The sequence below is a fragment of the Polypterus senegalus genome, chromosome 15 (assembly GCF_016835505.1).
Source record: "Polypterus senegalus isolate Bchr_013 chromosome 15, ASM1683550v1, whole genome shotgun sequence".
Classification (NCBI taxonomy): domain Eukaryota; kingdom Metazoa; phylum Chordata; class Cladistia; order Polypteriformes; family Polypteridae; genus Polypterus; species Polypterus senegalus.
Window position 1 is genome coordinate 19,166,091 of NC_053168.1, and position 21,410 is coordinate 19,187,500.

Genomic DNA, 21,410 nt, shown 5'->3' on the forward strand with positions numbered 1-21,410 from the left:
CGACGCGCAAGGTTAAGCATCTAAAAAAAGCACATCACTAGCTAACTTTTATCACTGTTGCAAAGCATAAAATGAACTTAACTGCCAGTGTAACATTAAAATGCTGATTCTGTATATTACAGATCTTCCACATTTTGCAAAAAAGTCGCCGCAACAGACCATCTGTTTGGACATTTAACCGTGCTTCAGAGTGGTGGGATGTGATTGTTCCCGGTTTTACAAACACTCAGTGGCTGGAGAACTTTCGAAACTTCCGCGTGTCTGTACCTTTAAAGAAAAGAATAGCCAGTGACGCAGTAATGACGATTTTCTCCGGCCAATCAGTGACCAGCAGAGTTTACACGTCACGTTTTGGTAACAGTTCGGCACGCTTGGAACCTCGGCTGAGGTGGTACTAAAAAAAGGACCAGGTACCAGGTACTGTTCCCAGTGGAAAGCCCCGCAAAAGTGAGCTGTACTGAACCGTGTCGTGCCGTACTATGCAGTGGAAAAGCGGCTTTAGTGGCTTCCTACCCCACACACTCACAGTCTGCTGGCGTTTCGTTAACTTGTACAGTACTGGGGATCTGTTTGTCATCGGTGGCGACTGTCAGAGGTAAAAAAGAGGAATCTATCTATCTATCTATCTATCTATCTATCTATCTATCTATCTATCTATCTATCTATCTATCTATCTATCTATCTATCTATCTATCAGGAGCAGAAAGAAGACACGTGGAGGTTTCTATGCGTGCCAAGCTGGACTTGCCGGTAGAGTAATGCCCGCTCACATGCCAGTCCATGACCACAAACAGCCAGCGTCAGTGGCTTCCTACCCCACACACTCACAGTCTGCTGGCGTTTCGTTAACTTGTACAGTACTGGGGATCTGTTTGTCATCGGTGGCGACTGTCAGAGGTAAAAAAGAGGAAAATTTACAAAATATGCAAAGTTGGAGTGACTACTGTCAAGGTAAACAGTGAACCAATCCACGCTTGTAGTTGCACAGAACATTTCTCCATTTTAAGGCAGACAAACTTCTAAATTCACCAATGTTTTTCAATGGGAGACTTTATAATTTTAAAACTGGCATTGCAGATGACCAGGGGTCCTAGCCGGGCAGTACGCCAGCTGGGTGTAAGGACTGGGGGAAATAATATGTTCAGGGCATTATCTCCCCCGGGATGCTAGAGGGCAGTCCCAATGGGTTGCTGTAGCACCACGGATTCCCGTAGGGCATGCTGGGAGTTGGAGCTCACTGCAGGCCTGTTGGGTTTCATGTGTGCCCAGGGGGAGTCGTGGAGGCTGTGGAGCCATATTATGAGAGTACTTCCAGGACATGATACCGAACCACCTGGAGTGCTCCCAAGTGCAGCTTAAAAGGAGCCAGCTGCCACTACTCCGGGAGCCAGAGTTGGGAGGAAGAGTATAATGCTTGCTGGAGGAGGAATACAGGCGATCGAGAAAAGAAGGAGAAAGCCATGAAGAAGGCAAAGAAAGTGCTGTAAAATGTACAGTATTTTGCTGTGCAAATGGGAACCAATGGGAAACTAAGTGTAAATGTGTGTTGTGCTGAAACTTGTGTCTGGTGTCTGTCTGTGTCAGGTTGGGTCGGCTTGGTGTACCCCCTGTAGACCAGACTGGGAACAGCACAATCGGTTTGAGAGAACTCCACAAAAACAGAACTGTCTCGACAAGTGTCCTTGAAGAGTAAGTGTGCTACATTCCAACAACATTTGTCCACAGGGGGCCAAGTTGACAGATAGACAGACATGACTATCAAAATAGGTGCTTCATGCGTTATATGCAAAGGCACCTAAAAAATGGCTGCATTGTACTATAAAGACTCTTTCCTTGCTTAGTTCATGACTCACTTCTGTTAAACCAGGCTTTCCTCCTCAGAACCACATCTCAACAATATTATAACTTAGGTACCAGATTCATGCTTTGATTTTGTCATAAATGCACACCTTCACGCAATAATCACACCCACGCAAATTAAAATATAGTGTTATGGTAATTCTTTAGGGTGGCACAGTAGCCCAGTGGTAGTGAGGAGACAAGGGCACGCGTCCTGGGTCCTCCTTGCATTGATTTTGCATGTACGCCTTGTGTCTGTGTGGATTACCTTCCACTGTCCAAAAACATGCTGGTTAGGTGAGTTGAAGCTACGGACTGTTTCCCTGTCCATGGTTTGTTCCTGTCTCGCACCCTATGCTGGCTCCCTGGTGTGGAGTAAGAGGGTTAGAAAATGATTACTCTATTATAATTATGGTTTCTTTTCATATTCGTGATGTTATAGTTTAAATTATGGAGTCCCATCATACACAAAAAGAACAAATTCTAAACTGATGAGAGCAGAGAACCTGGTAGAGAGTGGTGATAAGGATAGGACAGCGAGCAATGACAAAAGGGTCAGTGTTTGAAAAAACGCACAAGTTTTTGCATTCATACTTTAACTCATTAGACAACAATGGGTACTTTGGGTAGTCATAGCTTAATCAAAAGAATAATGAAAAATAAAGTAAAATACTAAAAAACATTATTTATTAACACAGTGGTCTCAAACTCCTGTCCTGGAGGGCCATAGTAGCTGAAGGTTTTCATTTTAACCCTTTACTTAATTGGAGACCAGTTTTTTCTGCTAATTAACTCCTTTTAATTTCATTTTAATGGACTTATTTTCTTAAGATTTGTTCCCCTGAATTTCTTCATTATTCGTCTGAGTTGCTTCATTTTTTTCCTTAAATGGAATTCAAACAGAAGTGAAATGTGAAGTGAGTGTGCCAACAGAAGACCAACTAGGTCAGAGCCTCAGACTCGTACCAATTTCACTCCAACCAGTTGCCTAATTAGGCTCTGATTCTTGTTGTTCATTAAACCCGTTCTGTAATTTTATGACTTATTGATGCTCTCTTTGTCCAATAGCAGACATTTCCAAAATTGTTGATTTTCTCTTTTCTAAGAGCTCTGGTCAAATGTTTTGTGGACCTGAGCAGATCAGTATTCCTGAGACCTTCATGTTTCTTTATTTTCAGGTGTTGTATGATGGACACCAGTTGTTTTGGCTCACTTTGTATCTTGTTATTGTTTGGCTGCTAATTAAGGAAAATAAAAACAATTAAGGGGTCTGAATGAGTCTTCAAGAGCAAGTCAATTAAAATGAGTTCAAACAAAGTTAATTAGCAGTAAAAACAGGTCACTCATTAAGAAAAGGGTTAGAATGGAAACCTGCATCCTCTGTGGCCCTCCAGGACTGGAGTTTGAGACTCCTGTATTAACAGGTTGTATAAATGAGTAGGAATGAGAAGCACAGTGTCCAACCTAATAACTAATGCTAAACGTCTGATGGCCGAGAAAGAGAAGAAATCAAAAACTTTAGTCAGTGGGATATTGGAGAAAAGAAACCTTTGTGGGTTCCAATGCCACAAGTTCCCCTTAGGTCACGGGACAGTACATAAATATGTCACCATAACCAGGATTCTCTTCTTGAGCTTTCTTCACCTTCCAGCATCATGTATGTCTACAGGGTACTTTGGCCAGCTGGCAGTGACAAACGGTGCCAGAAAAATAGAAAACACAAAAGCAGGGATTAGTGATCAGTCTATAAAACAGCATTTTATGACAATAATCCATTTCTATTCCTCCTCCTCGTCAAGATCAAGAAAATGCCAAGTTAAAGAGGTGGGCGTTTGTAGTTTTTGGAAGTGTTCACCTGTTCTAGCTTTGACATGTCTCTCCAGGTTGCCTGTTGCTTGTGTTTTCCTCATCACTGCACCATCATGCACTCAGGACAACACTCCATGTTTTTGTTGCTCTTTCTCGCCTCAAGTTCTGGTGCTGTGTATCACAAAGCCAGGCGCTGCATACTTTCCTAATAATCCCCGAAGGATCGCCAAGGCCAGAGGAGCTGGCAAGAAGAGGCTGACACCCAGCACAGCCGAAACCCACAATCTACTGGCGACTCGACTCGCCCTGCTCTGCTTATGGGTTTGACCACATGAACCACTCAGGAACTTTCTCAGTCAAGAATTCCGATTTAAAAAAAAAAATAATGTGTATATATATATATATATATATATATATATATACACACACACATATACTGTACATACTTGTAGTAGGCGTGAACTTGTAAAGTAACCATTGCTGATTTCAAGGGCTCATAATGCTTCACGCATGATAATGTAATTCACTTTACATATGAACATATAGTATATTCCTGTATTGTTTACCTGTTTTTATGCAATCAGGTGACACGGTGGCAGAGTGTCTCATCTGATCCATTGTTCTGTTACTGTCTGTGGGATTTGCCCAATTTCCCCTTGCACTGGGTTTTCTTCTAGCATCCCCCAGATGTCAACATTTGGTTAATTGACAGTTCCAGATTAGCCCCTGTGCGTTGTCACAAGAACGAGACATGGACAGATAAAGAGTTGGGGCAGCCACCCGTATAATGTAGTATCCTGGCTGCAAAAGGTCGTTTTATTAAAACAATCAGCACTGAAGTGCATTCAACTGAGTCCAGAACAAGACTGAGGAAACAAAGGAAAAGGGGCAGGTTTTAAAGGGGGAGACAGGAAGTGAGGTCATATGGATCTGGCACGTGGTCTTCCACCATTGGTTCATAGCCGGACGTGACATCAGAGGGACTGGAGCTGGTGTGGCCGACTTCCATTGGCTCAGTCCCGGAAGTGATGTCAGGAGAGCCAGGTGAAATCCCCCGGGGATGGTCTACAGGCAAGGGAGAAAAAGAGTCCGTGCACTCTGCCACACCCCGGCATGCCTCCAAACTGCCTTCACACAAGCCCTTTAGCTGCTTCCCATGCGCACATGTGTGACAGCGTTTAAATGAGTGTGCCCTAAGACGGCCTGGCACTCAGTCAAAGATTGCACCCTGCCAATCGCCTAATGCTGTTAAGTACCCTGATTTGTGCTCACCGTTGCATTAGTATTTTTTATTAGCATATTTTAATTTATACATATTTTTAAAATTCAATTAGCCAGTCCAGGCAGCAGCATTTCCATTTTATATTCATTTAATTAGCAGACACAGGTATTCTAAGCAACGTACAGAACAGGTCAACATCACTCTATAGACTGCCTTGGAACAAAAGGGACAGCATCAGGTTCACAGTCGGGTCTAAAGCCAGCAGTGGGCACAAGACCACCACAGGCCACATCCACACTTCCTATCTTTCTATCCGTCTTATCCCATGTATCTTATTCTCTGTGCAAAGAAACACTTACAAATGTTTGTGCAAAATTCTCCCTTAACAAGTTTCCAACTGCGTCCCCATGTATTTACAGAACTCATTTTAAAGTAACAGTCTCGATCCACTGGTCTAATTCCTGTCATAATTTTAAACACTTCAATCATGTCACCTCTTAATCTTCTTTTTCTTAAACTGTAAAGGCTCAGCTCTTTTAAACCTTTCTTCACAATTCATCCCCTACAGCCCTGAAATCGGTCTAGTTGCTCTTCTCTGGACGATTTCTAGTGCTGCTATGTCCTTTTTGTAGTTTTTTTGTAGTTATATGCTATTTGTTTTGGGATTTGTAAAAGCAGTGTTAATGTTTATGATGTGCCCCCTGTTGGAATGACAAATGTAATGCAGTTTATTACTATGAATGTTTGAGATGTGCCATCTGTTGGAAGGAAAGAGACATAGCAACAGACACACATCCTTTCATTAAGGTGCATTATTTTATATCTTTATGTATATATGTTTTTAAAAGGTACAAGACAAAGGGATCTCCATTGGGTCCCCCTACCCCCTTTTAACTCTTTCAGGGCTGATGTTCACTTTAGTCGAAATTCAGGGGTAGAGAACAGTAATCAGCCGTAAACGATGACAAAACTCGCCATTATGTTTTAGTTCAACTCTCTTTGCTAGAAGGAAAGTTAGCTTTGTTGATTGGACCTCGATTCCCCGCGCATGTGTAAGTAGCGAAGAACAAACAATCTTCCTCTAAAATGGCATTGACATCTGACAAGAGACCAAAGCAAATGCACAAAGCAAAATAGTCCGTGGACGACGTTTTGCATATTATCGCCAAATTGGACTCTGACTTGCTGTACTCCAATTTTGATGCAAATGATCTGAAGATGGAGATTGGAAACGAAAGTGAGGTACCAGCTTCAGCTGGTCGGTCCCTAGCTGATCGTGGTGCTAAACACGCTTGTGTAGCCGATGTGCCAACAGCAACGTTCGCCTAGGAAGACCACCACTTATGATGGCAAGAGGTACAAAACAGATTGTGTATCACAGCCACGCAAAGACAGGCCAGCCAGCCAGCCCGCCACACATTCCTACCGGCCATCGTGCTGCCCCTACACAACCACCAGGGACACTCAACAGGAGGCAACAGCAGCCACAGCAACAGACCTTATGTTGATTTACATGTGAAACATTTGCTTTGTGTGCTTTTCAGAAAATGGAGTTGTCTGCAAAAAATATTCAGCCCTCAATGAGTTAATATCCGGGATTGAAAAAATAAAACAAAATCACAAATCTCTGCTCCAGAGACTGTTCTAAGAGTATGTTTTAGGATCAGAGCTCTGCCCTCTTCTAAAACAGGTTCAGTTGTGAATGATGACTTCCGGTGGTGCAGGCCTTTAAGTATCGGGCAAACCGGAAGGGGTGGGGCTTGACGTAGGTCTCTTCCACTGGAAGTGATGGCAACTCGTCTTCCAGGAGCTTCTCCTCACTTCCAGGGAGAACAGAAGCCACTTTTAGGATGGTGTTTCACTACTTTTCTTCCCTCTGTAAGACCCTGGATCCAAACCTGTGAGACACTCCACAGGGTTACATATGTGACAATATATTACAGTATGTGTGTATACAGGGGGAGTCAAAATTCTGTTAACACTAATGGACTATTTTTATCTCAACCGACCACACCTTTCCAGGTCGATAGATAGGTTGTGGTAGACCATTGTCATGGCCTCCACACTCCCCTGATTTGACACCCTGTGATTTCTGGTTATGGGGTGTAGGGAAGGAGTGTGTGTGTAGCAGGAAAGTTCGTGATATCAATGACCTGAAGGACCAAATATGGACTGTGGTATCATCTATTCCCCCCGAAATGTGTGTCCGGGCTTTAAATAGTGCTGTTGCTCATTGTTTTTTGTGGTTTGAACGTGATAACGAACAGGTTGAGATATTCCAGTAAATCATCTTGCACATATGAAATATGTTTTGTGAATAAATTGTTTCCGCCATTCAAATTTTAACATAATTTTCACTCACTATATATATATATATATATATATATATAATATGTATGTACAGAACTTTGCATAGTATCTCTTATATATTTTTTATCCATATATCATTCTTAGCAGACAGTGGTTGGAGCCTCCTGCTCCATTGGCACACTTCTTTGGCTCATCAGACCAACTGACCCCTTTTATCTCCTAGCGTCTGATTAATTCAAGGCGGTACATTAAAGTCCAGGAATGGACCACACTGTGACCCACATGGCACATACCTGTTACAGCATCTGAATATTTGTTCAGCCATTGCATGCTTTGCTTCATCTTGTGCTGCATCGCCCTTCAGTCTCCTAAGATGCTGTGTGATATGGTGCCTTGCACTGAAGAAGCAGACTGGGCGAACGCTGGCAGCTAATGTCCAACACATTGGTTCTTCTTTTATGTTTCCATGGTAGTCCTAATTCTAATTCTTTCTCTGATTACAGCTTGATGACTGCACCCTGCAGCTTTCTCACAATGGAACCTATTTGGATTTGGAGTCAACACTGGCTGAGCAGAAGGATGAACTGGAAGGATTTCAGGAAGACGCAGGGTAAGATATATACATTGAACTTTAAACTCAGCAGTTTGAAAGTATGGAGGAGACATTTATGGTGCTGTGTGTAAAGCAAAGATTTACACAAATTGGAGTTTTTACCCGTTGGGTAGCACTTATTGAGTGAAGAGTTCCTTATTATCATGTGTTAGAGGAAGATGTGGAACAGATCTGAGTTCCCACAGGTGGAAGGATGGGATGTCTAGAAGGGGTCGGTAGTGCTGGGGAAACTGCTCTAAAATGCAAGAAGAAGGTGGCCACGGGTAGCACTGGCCGTCTAGCAGTGTCCGTGGTGTGTCCCATAGTTGTGCCATTCTGAAATGCTGTTCATTTAGTAGGGTGGCACTGAGGCAATTTATGAACTGGGGTTCAAACCCTGGCCCAGTCTGTGTTTATTCTTCACATTTCTGTGTCTGCATATTTTTTCATCTAAATATTGCTAATCGCCACCACTCCCCCATATTGCAAAGGCATGTTTCTTAAAGTGTCCTTACCCTCTGTCTTATAGTGCCTAGCAACATGGGATGCCTTCTGAAGCAAAATTACAGCGCGGTAAACTATTAATAAAATCAACATACTAGAAATCAGGACTCAGAATATGAAATCATTATATCATCTTTTACCATGAGAATTAAAGTAAAGTAATGATGTTCGTAATGATAGTGGCGGTCAATTTGTGAATGGTTCATTCTTTTTTTTATGACTGTTTTGAGTGAATCATGGGAATCGATTCACTAACAGATGAACTGACTCAGTAGAGTTCAACAGGGGTGCTAAAGTGCATGTGTGATGCCGTCGGCCCATTTCATTTCGATTTTTAAAGCATTGCTCATCTGATTCAGGATTCTTTCAAACTTCAACTACAACAGCTCTGTCACTGATCAGTCTCTCATTCTTTATACAAGGACAAAACAGTAGCAACACCTCATTAAAATGTATTGTTTTGTTTTGTGCTATTTGTTGTTGAGATTGTTTTAAATAGAATATTCAAACATAATAATAAACTAATATGTTTATGTTCCTTTATATGTTCAACAAATTAGTCATAAAAAACTGAGTCTTGTAACAATTACTCTAATTTATAATAATTATTTACTTTCAGCTTTACTGTAATATACACGTTTTACAGCTCATTGGATGCACAGAGGATATATAATTCACTGATTCTTCCAAGTTCCAACTTAATCATTACCCAAGAACGAGTTACACGATTCTCATTCATTTGATTTAGGAACAAATCAGTAACCGTGGAAGAGTCTCATGATTTTTGTTCATTTAATTTGTGTATGACTCATTACCTGAGAATGAGTCACACGATTCTAGTTCATTTGACTTGTAATCAAGTATCACAATTCTCATTCATTTGATCTGTGTACAGATCTTTACTTAGGAATGAGTCACACGATTCTAGTTCATTTGACTTGCAAACGAGTTTCATGATTCTCATTCATCTGAGTCGTGAAGAAGTCATATGGTTTACGTTTATTTGATCTGTGTACAAATCATTACCTGAGAACGAGTCACACGACTCATAACTGTTGTTAATTTGTCTTGCCAATGAGTCACGATACTCTCATTTATTTAATTCATGAATGAGTCACGCAATTCTCGTACATTTGATTTGTGAACGAGTCACATGATTCTCGTTCATTTGACTTGTTTACCATCATTACCCGAGAACGAGTCACACAATTTTTCATTTGTCTCTCAAACGAGTCACAGTATTGTCATTCATTTGACTCACAAATAAGTCATAGTATTCTTGTTCATTTGATTCAGGAACAAGTCACGTGATTCTCATTCAATTTAATTTGTGAACGAGTCACACGATTCTTGTTCATTTGATTCATGAATGAATCATTACCCAAGAATGACTCACATGGTTCTTGTTCATTTGTCTTTTTGTCAAATGAGTCACATGATTATTGGTTATATGATGAGTCACAATATTCTCATTTATTTAATTCATGAATGAGTCACACAATTCTCGTCCATTTGATTCGTGAACAAGTCACATGATTCTCTGATTTGTTTAGAATTATTACCTGAGAATAAGTCACACGATTTTCGTTCATTTGACTTGTGAACAAGTTATACAATTCTTGTTCATTTGTCTTGCGAATGAGTCACAATATTCTCCTTCATTTCACTCACAAATAAGTCACAATATTCTCATTCATTTCACTCACAAATAAGTCACAATATTCTTGTTCATTTGATTTTTGAATAAGTCACACCATTCTTGTTCATTTGATTCATGAACGAATCATTACCCAAGAATGAGTCACATGATTCTTGATCATTTGTCTGGCAAATGAATCGCATTATTGTCATAAATTGGACTTGTAAACGAGTCACATGATTCTTGTTTGTTTGTCTGGCAAATGAGTCATATGATTCTCCTTCATTTGATTTGCAAATGAGTCGCATGATTCTCCTTCATTTGACCTGTGGACAAATCATTACACGAGAACGAGTCACACGATTCTTATTTATTTGTCTGGCAAATGAGTCGCATGATTGTCGTAAATTGGACTTGTAAAAGAGTCACATGATTCTTGTTTGTTTGTCTAGCAAACGAGTCATATGATTCTCCTTCATTTGATTCGCGAATGAGTCGCATGATTCTGCTTAATTTGACCTGTGGACAAATCATTACACGAGAACGAGTCACACGAGTCTTGTTCATTTGACTTGCAAATGAGTTACATGATTCACATACAGTATATCTGATTCATGAACTGTCACTGTCACTTTCTGCAATCGACTTCAGCATCATGGTTGTGTCTAGCTCCTGTTTATACTTTAAATGTCTCTGCCATGTTTCTTGAATCTTCTTGAGGTTTTCAAAGGACGTGCTCCACTTTCCGTTCAAATGTCTAGCGCCACCCACCCTGTGAAGCTTAGGGGCTGGTGTTATACTCAAAGACCAAACTGTTGGTATTTAGCACTTTGGCTGCTTGCAATTTCACAGTAGATGCTGGAAAATGTGGCAGCACAGTTATGGACAATGGATGTCGACCTATTCAAGCAGTACGAAGACGACTGTCATTCCTGTGACTTTACTAGTCAGACAAGGCTAGGCCCTGCGCGTCACATGAAATTAAAGCCAAGCCGTGTGGATTTGTGTAACGCATTGTTTTCGTTCCACTTTTGGGGCTTTCACTCTCAAATGAGCTGAAATTCCTCACTCCGCACAGGTGGTAAGGGACTGGCATACGCTGCAGCCAAGGCAGAGCTCTTCAGGTGGTCTCAGTGCTAAATCTATTTTAAAGTGCCGTATGGAAACTCAACCCACTGCGTCCTGTAGGTATGTGATTCATGTGGTTCACAGCTTTGGAAATCACAAAACTATTTTTAATGCCCGCCCCCTCCACTTTTATAAGCTCTAACAGCGAGAAACATGACTAAAATCAATGCAGCCTGTTCATTTAAAATCTGCATGAAACGGTTTACCTTTGTAGTTTGACTCTGCCAGATTAAACTGATTGCCAACCTTGGAAGGACCCTGTGGGAATATGTGGAGCAAGAATACCCGCTAATGAAAACCATAACCTCCGTAGCAACGTTATTATATATGAAAAGAGCCTTGTTGAAACTACTTTTGTTTCTACTCCTATTTTCATTCTTTTGGTATGATAGTGCATTACGAAGCAGCAAACCTAAATGTATATATATAGTGCCTTTGTGTGGAAAAGGCCATTCCAGTGGATATCTGTAGTGAAATTGTTTGCATATGGCTTTTAGAACTGGCACAATGGCAGGTGAACTGGCTTGCCCAGGGTCACATCCTGAGTCCCTTATTAGAGAAAACTTGTGGTTCCTTAACCACTAAACCCTATGAAATGCTAAACCATTACAAAAATTCTAAAACATAAATAGTGCAGTAATATTTTACAGTCTGTCAGGTTTTTATTATATATTAACATTTTTAAGGATAGGGTGGGCTTCCTTTTTCCAAGGACTTCTAACCCATTCATTTTCTTGTGTTCAGTTAACACATAAAAACAAATGTCAATAACGTTTTTAAGGACAGGGCAGGCTTCTTAGATTCATATATATATATATGTATATATATATATATCCAACCTTAATAAAAGGATAAGTGTCTGCCAAATTGAAATGTCTTTCTCATTCCAAAAGATGGCAGTTGCCAAATATTTTTAGTAGTAAAATGCACTGCGTTTGTCAATTCCAACGGATGGCGCATCACAAACATTAGCACCACTTTGAATCCCATACCAAATGGCACATAACAAAGACATATGCATTGCCTGGTGCAGTGCACAACTTAACGCTAAGGTCTACGTTGATTTAAACCCATTTTAGACAGGTAGCACAGCTTGTGTGCATATTTACAATATAAATAATGTAATATGTTTTTTCCACCCAGGTGCTAATATTATTAGTTCACTGGCACCCCTCACTGTTGAACAGTGATTTGTTCTCAAGTAAATATGCTTGGAGATCAGAAACAATCAAGCTTTATGAATGAGTAAGAATAGAGGAAATCAGGAAGGGGCAAATACTTTTTCACAGTATTGTTAGGCCGGAAGAAAAGAAATGCCCTTCCACCTAACATAAATACATTTTAGACATACACACATGCTAAACAGATCCTACTTTAAAATTGATCATCTGTAGAGGATCAAACTTTGAGTTCAGGCAGAGGAAATCTGTGGTTCAAGGAAAAGAGTAATGGTGAGCCCCCCCCTGCCCTTTCATCCAAGGTGATATACACAGACGCTGAGAATGCGTTTGCAGCCAGAATGCACGTCTCAGTGCTCCAAAGTGCCTTCATAATGTCCGTATTGTTCCACCTAGTAGCCCGTGGGACTCGGTATTCATTTCCAGCAAATACTGTCAGCCCCGCCATTGAATGACAGGCTGATGTTATTTGGAACTGTGCTAAACTGGCCTTGCAGCTGACTGACTTAAATAACAATACAAAGTCGCAATTCCTTCATTGCCCACAGGCTTTCTGATAGACGGCCCATCTTCCCTTGAGAGTAATCTCACAGCTGAACTTCAATAAATGGAAGAATAAAAAGCCGTCTAATATTTACACGGAGACATTCAGCCTCTCATCACTTTTGTCCTGTTTTTTTATTGTCCTTTTGAATGTGACATTTGCTCCATCCGCCTAGTTGTCTTACACAGGAGCCATTTTCTGGGATTCAGTTTTCACTCTCCATGAGTCTGTAACCTCCTGTCATCCTTCCAGCTTTCTCAACTGCCTTTTTTTTTTTTTCCCAGTACCGGGATAGTGAGAGGGGCTGATGGAGTAATGCCAACCAGGCAGTCACACTGAGCGACACTGGTGAAGTTTAAAATGATCAAGCAACCAAACAGCATCTGTTTGGACTTGGGGTGGAGGAAATCCACAAGATCATGAGAAGTGAACACTGTGGATGTGCAGAGCGCTGGTGTGGGAAAGTTGAAACAGCAGGCATGGAAAATGGACGGTTTTATTATTCACTGGAAATTGAGAAATCATTCAGCCACGTTGAAACGGTCCACTGGCCATCTTTTCTGATTGAAAATAAACGAAATCTAATAAACTTGCTGATCAGCTTTTATTTTATATACTGTATGTTTAACCAAAGAGAACACCATTACAAGGTGGTGTATGAAAGACATAGGAGTGCAGTTTAAACTAGCATAACTAATTTTTAAAAAATCATTCAGTACATAATAAGTTACAGGAAAGTGAAAGGCACTATATCAGCTAGATGAAAGGTGCTCTGGACATTTCATTTACATATTTGGCTGACGCTTTTATCCAAAATAAAGTACAACATTTCAGATACAATTCACTTTATTTCTTTTGCTTTTCCAATTGGTACACAGGCTGGTGAAGTAACTTGCTTGTGGTCACACAGTGTCAGTAGGGTAACCTGAACCCACCACCTCAGAGGTTGAGGTCCAGAGCCCTAACCACTACACCATATGGAGTGGGACTGTGTAAAACAAAGACTGACATATAGATAAAAATGTTTGAAAGGTACCATAAAAAGACCAAGACAAATAGGTAAAAGGCATTACAAATGTTAGATAGACGTGAAAGGCACCATATGATAGATGAACAGCTTTCAATTAATTGGAATGAGACTGAGTAAAATAGAATATACTGTAGTTGGTTAAAATATTTGAAAGGCACTTTACAAAATACATTATTCAGCAAGAGTGTGTCAAGACACTTCTAATATCTATCCATTACTGTATATAATGCCTTTCACATCTATCTATCAATCTATTGGTTATATAGTATCTATCTATCTATCTTTGTCTAATATAGTTCCTCCTGTCACTATAATCTATCTATCTATCTGTCTATATCAGTCTATTGGTTATACAGTGTCTTTCACATCTATCGTCTGTCTGTCTATCTATCATATAATGCTTTTTATATCTATCTTTTATATAGTGCCTTTCACATTTAGCTATCTATATCTGTCGGTTAGTGCCTTTAACATGTAGATATCTGCCTATCTATCTAACTAAAGACAAAGATACAGTAGATAAGGCATTATATAATGCAGACAGATTTAAAAGGTACTATTTGATAGATAAAGATGCTGTATAAACAGGTTTGACACTGTAACATAACTGCTAAGAAAGATATATGGACAAAAATATGAGAAGGCACCATATAATGCATGGATAAAGGAAAAGCTTTATGTAAATTGACATGAGACTGTAAAATAAAGACTAAGACTGATACATGGATTAAAATATTTGAAAGGCACTATATAAAGAAGTAATGATAACAGCTAAAAATATAAAAGTCACTATATGATGGATGAAAGTCGCTGCATACATCGGAATGAGACTGTATATGATAAAGACTATAACTGAAGAATGGGTTAAATGGACTGATGGAATAAGCTGCCCACCTCCATCCGACCTGTCGATTCCTTCAAAGTGTTTAATAAGCGATTGAAACCCCCTGCTGTTTTGTCAATTTGCTAATGAATGTGTTTAGCAGCGTTCGTATATAAGGAGCAAAACACCTGCTTCCATAGCCCCCAATCTGTTTGTCCGCATGAAACAACTCGGCCTATTAATAAATAATAAATAAATAACAATAATAATAAATGTGCCACACTTACTCTTCAAGGAAGTTTGTCATGATGGTTCAATGTTCATCGAGATATCTAAAACAGATCGCAAATTTCAAAATCTTAAATTGAAAAACATTGGCGAGTTAGCAAGCTCGTCTATATTAGTACGGAGAAACGTTCAGTGCGACTTCAACTACGAATTGGTTTACTGTTAATTTTTACATGGATAGCGGATACACCAATTAAGGGTTTTCGTACATTTATTCATTTTTCATCTCCGATATCCGCAAAGTGCGGCGCGAGTATAGGAAGTCGCTGTCACTGGCTGATTGATCGCGCGCGCGCGCTGGAATTTGTTCGAAAGTCGAGATGGGCGGGCGGGCGCGCGCGCTGGGAAAGCTCTGCTTCAGCTGGTTGTTCTGCTTTATGACGTCCTCACAGGGCTTGAGTGCAAACAGAATAAAAGCCGAGCAGCAGCGCCTCAGTCCTCCGGATGCTTTAGGTTGTAACAGGTATGTCCAATGATTTTCCTATCCGTAAAAGGATAAAATATAAGCACGGAAAACAAAAGGTTAGCTAGATATAAATGAAGTACCCTGTGGCGTGTAAGCCGATGTGCACAGAGCGAATAAACATTTACTTCGTACTTAATTTACAATAAAACAACTTTATAGCTCCGTTATTTAAAGTTTATAGTGATTCACTATTTCACTAACACTATAATTTATTAGAAGGACCAGACATGGCAATGATAGCGACAATCCCAATTTCAGGCAATGCTTCCAGATAAATAATTGATGAATATCAAAATATCCCAGTTTGAACAGGCTTCCCATCTAATAAAACATTACTCTACTGACATAAACATCCTAACAATACGTTTAAAATACACAATATTTACGAAACTCCAAGGGCAAAAAACTCCCTTTTAGTATACCAATATAAGAACGTGGTCTCAAGCTCAAATGGAGACAGCTTGTTGTGAACTTGTGTTAAATTTGAACAGCATCGGGAAGGCGACTAATACATAGACAGAAACAGACAGCACTGCCTTGATGATATTGACAGTGATGAGATATAGGAGTCATTGAACAAACATGGATGGGCTTTATGCATGTACATACCTGCTACCCAAGTGTCTCAGTTATGGACTTTGAAAATCTGGTCACCCTATAATTTACCACCAGTGTGCCACATTCACCTGATATGCATAATGGTCCATAGCTGTGGTAAAGTTTGCCTTGTCATAAATGAACAGCCTTGCAAGTCCCATTTCAAAATTACTACAGCCAGTCATGCTCAAGCACAGAAGGAATTACAAAAGGGATTTATTTATTTAGGCAGTGTTGTCACTTGCAAATTGTCACAGTATGTGAATATGGTGTGTGTGAGAGAGAGAGTGGTCTCTTTGATGCACTAGAATCCTGCCCAGGTCTGTTTTCAGCCTTTTACCCTGTACCGGTTTGCTAGCCTTTCATCCCCATTGCCCTAAAATGAATAGACAAAGTATTAGAACCAACCTACTGAGCTCAGCCCATTCAGGACTACGGTCCTCAAATGCACCTGAATGTTACTCCATGTGTGCATTTTCTGTCTTGTGGATCAATCAATCAATCAATCAACATTTATTTATATAGCACATATTCATACAAAAAAAATGTAGCTCAAAGTGCTTTACAAAATGAATAGAAAAATAGAAGACACAATAAAAAATAAACATAAGTCAACATTAATTAACATAGAATAAGAGTAAGGTCCGATGGCCAGGGTGGACAGAAAAAACAAAAAAAAAACAACTACAAATTGGATGTCTGTGATATTGCTAATTGTTCATGTTTTTTGTTATAGTGGCTTCATAGCCCTTCATTTGTGAACACCTTTTGTAACATGTCCATTTATACTTTTTCAAAGCAGTCCCCAGACTGTTACTTGATTACATTGATCTTCCTTGTAAGTTGCATTGGATAAAAACGTAAGCAAATAAATGTAAATGTGAAATATTTGAAAAGCACTATACAAAATAAAGGTTAACATAGAAGAAAGGCACCATATAAAGTACAGTTATATATTTGAAAGACCCTATGTTATTGATACACTGAATATGTTGGCATGACACTATGTAACTTAAACACCAAGAATCATAGACCAGTGGCAGCATAGAAAATAAACTGCTATATATTTGAAAGTACCAAAGATAAACAGAAAGGGTGATTGAGATTAATGGGCATCACGTGAAATAAAAAGTAAAATAGACAAGATAGCCATTGCGTAAAATAGATGGGCACTACACGAACATCTAGGAATGATATATGGATAAAAATCTGAGATCCTCTATAAAGACTAAGATACTGTATTTCATATAGTATAGATAGATAAATGGATGCAAAAGGCACTGTATAATTAATGTAAAATGGACAATAAATAGTGATGGGAAAGGCACTATAGGAAACTGCAACATAACAAATACAGTATGTGTATATATATATAAATTCAACGTCTGTCTGCCTGTCTGTCCAATTTTTACCTGAGAACTTTTTAACGGATTTAAATCAGGTTTTGTTTCTATAATTTGCTTGAGCATTCTGTTTAATTTTATGACTTCTCTCATCATGCTATCATAGTTCCCTTGCAGTACTGATTTATTTGCACGAATCTGAGAGAGATGCTGAGGGGGATGTAGGCGGGGCCCTCCTCACTCATGCGCCAGCCTCCATTCGAGTCGCTTTACCTCTCGACACATGTTGGACCATACCTTGCCTCCGCTTAGCTAGCGATACCTGTTTGTTCAGCAGACATTATCATCTAGAGATTGTTAAGGAGAAACTTTTGATGTTTTTGAGATAGAGATCAGAGCTACGTGTATTTTAAAGGGTACCTGCTTTTCTCCCCTCCTGTCAGAGATGAACACGATTAGATACAGTGCCAATGTTTGACGTTGAAGTGTACCTACCTTCTGCTTGGCCAGAGTTACATTTTAAATTTTTTTTTTATTGTTTGTAAAGTTTGTCCAGTTTCACTACTACATGGGCGGAGCCACGGGGGACAGCTAGTGTGTATGTGTATGTATGTATGTGTGTGTGTATATATATATATATATATATATATATATATATATATATACTCGTATATATATAAATAATATAGAGAGAGATGGAAGGCACTATACAGAAATGCCTAGCTTGCTAACAATGGTGAAGAAGAAAGAGGAGGCCCAATGGTTAACATTGCTGTAGAATACAAATTTGTGGAGGTCCATGGTGTTTTGAAATAAGAAATGTTCCACATGACCAACAGTGTGCCTCAGTATGGCTGGCCTCTATAATTTTGAAACACGTGCCTAAACACAGCAGCACTTGTACCTCACAGCCCCAGGTTCGAAGTCCAGCAGCAGCTCGTGTGCCCTCCCTGTGCCCATGGTAGCTTTTCCTCCCACACCCTGAGTTGTTTGTGTTGATTGTGGCTAAACCAGCCCTTTTTGTGGACGTGTGTCCTGTAATGGGCTGGCATCTCATCTTGAGTTTGTTCTGAAGCTCTCCACTTCCCTGACCTGGATAAAGATCTATTGCTAGTCATCCATTGCCGTTTTTTTTTTTTTTTGGATGGATTTTTCAATAAGGGAGGCTTATTTCATTTTGTTGAATCTTCCAAGTAAATGATACAAATGATCAACACGGCTAATCTCTTTGCGTCTTTAATTAACAACGCAATACAGAGGCGCCTCAGTGGAGCTCACTGGTTACAAGCACATCAACCCGTCTTTAGAGAGTCCTTGAAAATGTTCTTCCCAGGGCCTTTGTATTGCCCCCACTGAGGACATTGCCAGTGCTTTTCCATGGCAACAATATCTGAGGCCCCTTGAAGAGCCAGTCTTTCTCTTTTTTGTTTTTTTCCCTCCCCTGAAGCTCTTTTGAAAGGCTATATACTTTTACAAATTACTGCTGGCTTTGCAGGAGGTCCAACAAAGACACTTGAGAACAATCCGCCGCTTGCCGTAACTTGCTAATAGAAGCTTTTGAGAGCAGTTGGGGGCTCCCGGCCTGCAACAGACGGCACTTTGGAAGCACTTCAAGGTGCGGCCAAAGAATGTGCCAGCGCTCGTGGTATTTATATGGTTCCATCGGAGCCGTGTAGACACTTGCAAGTGTTCATTTATCGCTTTGCAGAGTTCATCACAGACTGGCAATTTTACTGTGCAGAGACCGTGACACGACAGGCCTGCTGCAGCTCAGCGGCTCATCGTACATCAGTCACACTTCTTCACTGGCAGCAGCTCTGAAGATTTGTAGGAAGACAAGCCCAAATCCAGGCCCTCAGTGTCTTTAACATTTTTTTAGGTGTTTTGGAGACAACTGGTGCACGATTTTTGGCCATCCCTGAATTTTCAGGGCCTGCTTTTGTTCTTAGAGTGTTAGGAGGTGGAGGAGCATTGGAAGAAACGTTGGAATCATCTCCGGTCAATGCAGCAGTTCATTGCAGAAAACACACACACACACTCCGTGCATCCAGCCATCCATTTTGTGAGCCTGCTATTTCTATTTTAGGGCTGGTGAGCCAGAGATCATCCCACAAACGTAAGGTACTATATATTGGCATCTGTCAAGCGATTATATTTTTTAATTGTGATTAGTTGTGAAATTTCATTGTTAGTCTCAATGTATCACATGTGAGCTGAGCTGGTTTTGGTTGTTCAGTGATTTCCAGCAGCCTCCTGTGAATGTCACACTTTGACAACTTCTTGGCTGCTTAAACTATGAAAAAGTGTGGCTTTCATATACAGTAAATCGTCGATAGATGAGACAATTGTCCCACGTGAAGGTCAATGATGAATCTCAGCCCTGTATCTTCAACTCTAACTAGATGCCTGCAGTAGGGTTGTGTGATGCACTGGTCCTGGAAAAGTTGAGAAAATCCCTCATTTTAAAACGGTACAGTACTAGCATTTTGTGATTTTCTATACTAGAAGGAAATGTCAGCTGTATTCCCATTTAAACCCAACTTCTCTCGACACTCTCTTATGCAGTTGTAGAACAACATCTGTTTTGTAGACTTGAAATAAAACTACATGTTTCAACACCGTTGGAGTTCATGGGGGATTCCCCCCCATTGAATCAACACGATTGAGACTTCATATGGGAACCTCCCACCTTTATTGCTTTGACGTGATTGGCATTTCACGTGATCCCTTAAGCCTTAGAGACGATCTGTACTTCAAAGGAACCTCCACTCATTATTTCCAAGTGATCAAGACTTCACAATGTAACCCCCCCCAACCCCCACTTATTGCTTTCAGTTTGACCGGGACTCCATGGGGACCCTTATTGCTTCAATGCAGTCTGTACTTCACTGGGACTCCCCTTATTGCTTTTGACATGATCAGGACTTCACAAGATCCTTTATTGCTTCAACGCAATCTGTACTTCATGGGCACACAAGGGGATGGAATTCATAAAGCAGTGTTGATGTCTGTGATGTGCCATCTATTGGAAAGACAAATGCAATGCATTTTATTACTAAAAATGTTTAAGATGCACCTTGTTTTGGAATGACAGAGACATAGCAACTGGACAGAGACACAGAGTGACACACAGTCACTTATCCTGACTTATGAATATGTGTCTGATGACAATCTGATTATTTGGGTTGCAGTTTGTCGGCCAGTCAGCAACCATCCACCATGCCCTCTCAGTTACCAGAAGCAGATCATAGGTATGTTATATAGTGCCTGCCAAACAATACAAAGAGTATACGACACTTGTTTCACCGTAATTTCTATCTAGACCCTGTGAAGTAAGTCAACCAGCTGCTGTGGTGCAACACCTTAGGCGCTGACATCCGTGGTTCGATCTCTGCAAGGCAAAGCAAATGTGCACACACCCGATGAGCCCCAATTAGGGCAAAACACGTGTTGTGTACTCTTTGTAGTATTTGGCAGGTAAAATTTATATATAGAAATATAGTGGCGTTATGAAGAAATAATTACAGGCCGAAAGCATGCTTGGCCTGTCAGAGGGCAACAAATTCTCTTTATATTTCTGTTTTTATTTCAAAAATCAAACAGAAAATAACAAAAAATTAGCAATTCACTGTGCAGCTTGTAAGTAGATAGTCATATTGTCAGGATGGATAATATGCAACAGAAATGAGCTTCAAGAATCTCAAGCCAGGTCCACACCAAAAATGCAACTCCATCCTCTGAGGCCTCCCTTCTTTTATATGCTGCAGACTGGAAGTGGCTGGGCTACTTTTGATTGGGTGCCCTCAAGGGGCATTTTCTCTAGGCTTGTCCTTGGGTGGTATTACTTACTTCAGGTAAGCCTGGAGGGCAACCGTCTGCCACACATGCGTGACTATATATATATATATATATATATATATATATATATATATATATGTACTAGCTGACGCCGGCGGTGTAAGAATAGGAATGGAAAACGGTGATAAAGGAATTCAGAAATCAAGAAGAAATAAATACTTCTTGAAAGACGCAGTGTGTGTGTAGAATTTCTGGCTAAGCAGGATTACATGTGAAAGTGATAAATAAATTAGGCTGTAT

The 21,410-nt window shown here is 40.2% G+C and overlaps 1 protein-coding gene across 7 annotated transcripts in view; it reads left to right on the plus strand.

Annotated features, from left to right (window-relative positions):
- LOC120515588 (FH1/FH2 domain-containing protein 3-like) overlaps positions 1-21,410 on the plus strand; it is a 674,713-nt gene that overhangs the window by 51,009 nt on the left and 602,294 nt on the right. For all 7 annotated transcript variants that reach the window (XM_039736692.1, XM_039736693.1, XM_039736696.1 and 4 more), the window contains exon 2: positions 7,684-7,790. In XM_039736692.1, the coding sequence (XP_039592626.1) occupies positions 7,684-7,790 (107 nt within the window). The remainder of the gene's footprint in view (positions 1-7,683; positions 7,791-21,410) is intronic.